Genomic DNA, 4,024 nt, shown 5'->3' on the forward strand with positions numbered 1-4,024 from the left:
CAGCAAACACCTTACAGATCCAGCAAAGATTCTAATTTGGCAATAAAATGCAAGTTCCCTGACAGTATATGATCCAGCCAACTAACCAAACAAAATTGGTCTAATCTACAGACTGTCTCAGCCTAGCATGGACAGGATTACATCAACTAATTCCCACAGCAGCAAGAAAAAAACAATCAAAAAGGTTTTATTGATATTTTTCATCTGGGATGTAGAACATCAAACTTAATGATCTTCCTCAGGGCCCTTAAACTGAATATTAGTCAAAGCCTCAAGATCTTCCTCATCGTGATGCTCAGGCTTCAAAACGCCAAACAGGAACTGTGATAGAGTATATGGTCCCCAAATCTGATTCTGCTGATACCCTAAGCTGGACTTTATCCTCTGAGTCTATCTCCAGAATATCAGATAGAGTGTCCACAACATTGCTCAAGACCTTCTGCTTTGCCTCAAAAATGACTGCACTGCTATGTTGCATTTGTACACACCTTCAAAAATCACCATAGGGACATGATTTAGATCCAGTATAATTAACTATCCCTTTTCAATGGCAGGCTATATAAGGTTATTAAAATTCATGTCCCGTAAACAAAATACGTTCTTCAGAATATTGCATTTCAATGCATAGACGTGGGCGTGGATAATTTAACCTCCAAGAAAATCTGCTCCAGGGCCCAGACTTGCACTCCTGACATCAGACTTCTCATATCTCAACTTCACTTCACTTTGATATTCCTCCTATTTACATGTCTTTGCATTAAATATATAGTGAAGAATTCTTCAAACCATGCTCTCAGCATCTGTCTTCTTATACGCTTTTCCCTTCATTTTTGCCCAAATTTGGATCATGAAATCATCAATGAAACATTTGATAACTTGAACTACATGATTAATTGTACGTAAATAGCCACAGAAGTGTGTGCGTGTGTGTGTATTTGGCACGCCATATCCAATAGCTGCCACCACCCACCACTTGTGTAACACTTGCATTCAACCCATCGTTTAACACCCCTCATTCCAATGCAGACCTTCTCTATCCCCATTGGCTGGAGTCTTATGTAAAACGGGATTCATATAGATGTTGTCTTGCCTTAATTTGTATGATTAAACCAGCAAGTGCCCAGCCTAATCAACAATTTCAAAATTTTAACTTGTTGAGGGTGGAGACTATAGAGAGCGAAAGCCAACAGAACTGAAATTGGACATTGTTTGCTCCCTCTATTGATTCTCAGGTACAAAAGATGCACTCATGCCAACAGATGAGAAGTGAAAATTCAAGTTCAGCATCACAAATATCCAACCAAACCCTTCCATTTTACTTGTAGAACTTCATCACATTAACCACTGTTGTTCACTACTTTTAAAAGGAAAACCCACATGACTATAAAAAAAGAAGAAAGTAAACCATCTGACAAAGTAAAAGTAAAAAGGAAAAGGGAAAGAAATTCGAAGTCCATCTGCCCATGACTCTAGCTACTACATCCCCACATTATTCTTTCAATGGCCCAGCCACTCAACTGCTACTGCTTAAAGAAAAAGGACCAACCATGCCAAAGCAACACAAAATGCAATCAATATAATCATGTGCCTGCTGACTATATTTGATGGAGAACCATTTTCAGTACTTGATGCAGGTGCTGGGGTAGGTGCAAAATCTTCAACATTGATAGCAACTTTCATTCCATTCCAGCAATACCCTCCACTGCTCAGGAAGTAATAAGGCCTTGCCTCTGTCAGTTGAACCACATCCCGGCCGCCGCGCGTAATGTTCTTTATGAAACCTTGGTCATTGCAGTTCTCGTAGTTTGTTTCGTTGACCTCCAGGACATTGTAGGAGTGCTTGTCAAACACAAAAACTGAAAGAAGGAAAAAAGAAAAATCCATGTTTTTTACCTTGTTTTGAGCAACATCTTGAGAAAACACCAGCACATCTCAATTATCAAATTAACACAACCTTAGTAAACGCTTCCGTATCTACCAATATGATGCTACACGTTGGCCAGCTAGTTGAAAACCCTTTTTTCTTCATCAGGGTTGGGTTGGTGATACCACCAATGATTGCTAGTTAAAATATCAGACACAGTTCCAAAATTTTGTTCACAGAAAAGCTTTTGTATTTAGAAAATTACCATAAACAGCAAAACATTGGTGACCATCCAAAATTTGCAAAGGGTACTAACCTAACCTATTCTCTCCCACCCCAGGCTAAAGTTCGATCTTCAATTTTCTGATTCAACATCAGTTATTACTGTTATCAAAATTCTCCTAGTTACTGATAAAATGAAAAGTTCCAAAATATTAATTCTATCTAATCACCAACTTTCTGATATATGTTAGGTAGTATAGATGGATTAGAGTTGAACAAATTGAGTGAATTAATGATCTTAATTCCCAACCTTCATGACTTCATTGGCTCAAATACCCCTTCCCATCTCATGAAAAAGACAGAGAAATCTCCAATTTACATCCAATTCAAGTCAAAAAAATCTCAATCATTCGTTTAATTCAATGGGAGTAACCCCTTACGGATAATCCTCGGACATCTAACATGTTTGAAAAAGAAAGTGGTAGGAAGAAAAATGGAATTACATGCTGGCGAGAAAGAAAGAGAGAGAAATTTACATACGAAGCCAATCACCAACGTAGAAATGCTCATGACTCTGATTCAACCAGTCAGTGTAATTATAATTTGGGATCCATCCTCTTGAGCCCACCTTATGTAGCTGCTCAGCAGCTACACATTCCACAATCATCATAACAGTCACTGCAATTATTGCCATGGACAATACTGTTTTTCCAATTGTCGTCCTCCCTGAATTCTCCATTGCTGTCACTCTCTCAGGACTCTATCAAAACCTGCTGACGGATGTATTTAGTAGAGTGTAAATTAACCAAGAAATATATGTATATATCCTGAACATATATGATGTTCACATGAAACTACCTGATCCATGATCGCTTGCTTTAGAGTCAAAAGTGGGGAGGATCATTTTTGGTAAGCTAAGTTGGGATATCAGATACCATGTAGGCTAGTACACTTTGACAGTGACGTCGCATGGGCTTACTCGCTTTTTTGACCTGTTTATGAAAATCTGTGCAATGGGACCATGCGGTTTTGTGTAACCGTACAAAATATATGGAATTCGATCTTATCTGAAAATAAAAGGAAGTGTAAGTGTTTTAAAATTTTTTTTTATCTATAAATATATTAAAATAATATTTTTAAAAAATTTATTGATAAGTATCAAAATAATTAAAAAAATAAAAAATAACAACGGTTTAATTGCAATGCCATTCATACTCTAAGTTTAAAATTCAATAAATCATATTAAAATAACTCTTTAAATTAAATTAAGAGTATTTATAATATAGGGACTCATTGTAATGAGCCTTCTAAGGAGATTCATTGCTTTGATGATAAAAAAATCATATTTTTTTTTATAATTAGAACTTTTAAATGGTTTAAAAACAGCTTTTCCCAAACCTTATAAGGAAAATATTTTTGGTGATTGATTTTTTATTTTTTTATCAAAATAATAATAATAACTAGGAGCGTTTTATTTGTTTTAGTGCATGCATGATGTGAAGAATGTCATTATAGGGCAACTTTATGTGCTTTAAATGCATGGGAGGAAAATGCAAGTGCACCAATATTTTGGGTTGCTATTAGTAATTATGATATAATAGATATTTTCTTTTTATCACCAATATAATTCGGTTAATCTACTGTGGAAAAGAATGTTACTGTGAAGTAAAAAATATAAAATAAAAAGGATAATATAAATTCTCTGCACGGAGGATGTTGCTTCCACGGGTTAGTCATGGTTGTAAGAAATTGGAACTTCTCAAATGAAGTTCAAGGTTCAAAATTTGAAAATATATGGATAAAACGCAGCGGATAATTCAAGAGGAGATACAATTTTCCATTTCTTAATCTTACAACTAGGGGTGTTCAAAAAAACCAAAAAACCGATTAAACCGAGAAAACCGAAAAAAAAAACTGAAAAAACCGAACCGAAAAAAA

General features: G+C 35.6%; 1 protein-coding gene across 2 annotated transcripts; it reads right to left on the bottom strand.

Moving 5' to 3' along the window:
• Nucleotides 1-1,262: 1,262 nt before the first annotated feature.
• Nucleotides 1,263-3,114, bottom strand: LOC105133488 (lamin-like protein). Of its 2 annotated transcripts, XM_011037515.1 has the most exons (3): nucleotides 2,945-3,114; nucleotides 2,627-2,856; nucleotides 1,263-1,856 (listed from the first exon to the last, which is right to left on the bottom strand). In XM_011037515.1, the coding sequence occupies exons 2-3, from the start codon at nucleotides 2,823-2,825 to the stop codon at nucleotides 1,528-1,530; spliced, it is 528 nt and encodes a 175-aa protein (XP_011035817.1). In that variant the 5' UTR covers nucleotides 2,826-2,856; nucleotides 2,945-3,114; the 3' UTR covers nucleotides 1,263-1,527. The 2 variants fall into 2 exon arrangements, with proteins under 2 accessions (XP_011035817.1, XP_011035816.1); XM_011037514.1 differs by having other exon boundaries at nucleotides 2,627-3,114.
• Between the last annotated feature and the right edge of the window lie 910 nt (nucleotides 3,115-4,024).

Source organism: Populus euphratica, unplaced genomic scaffold (genome assembly GCF_000495115.2).
Source record: "Populus euphratica unplaced genomic scaffold, PopEup_1.0 scaffold129.1, whole genome shotgun sequence".
NCBI classification, from domain to species: domain Eukaryota; kingdom Viridiplantae; phylum Streptophyta; class Magnoliopsida; order Malpighiales; family Salicaceae; genus Populus; species Populus euphratica.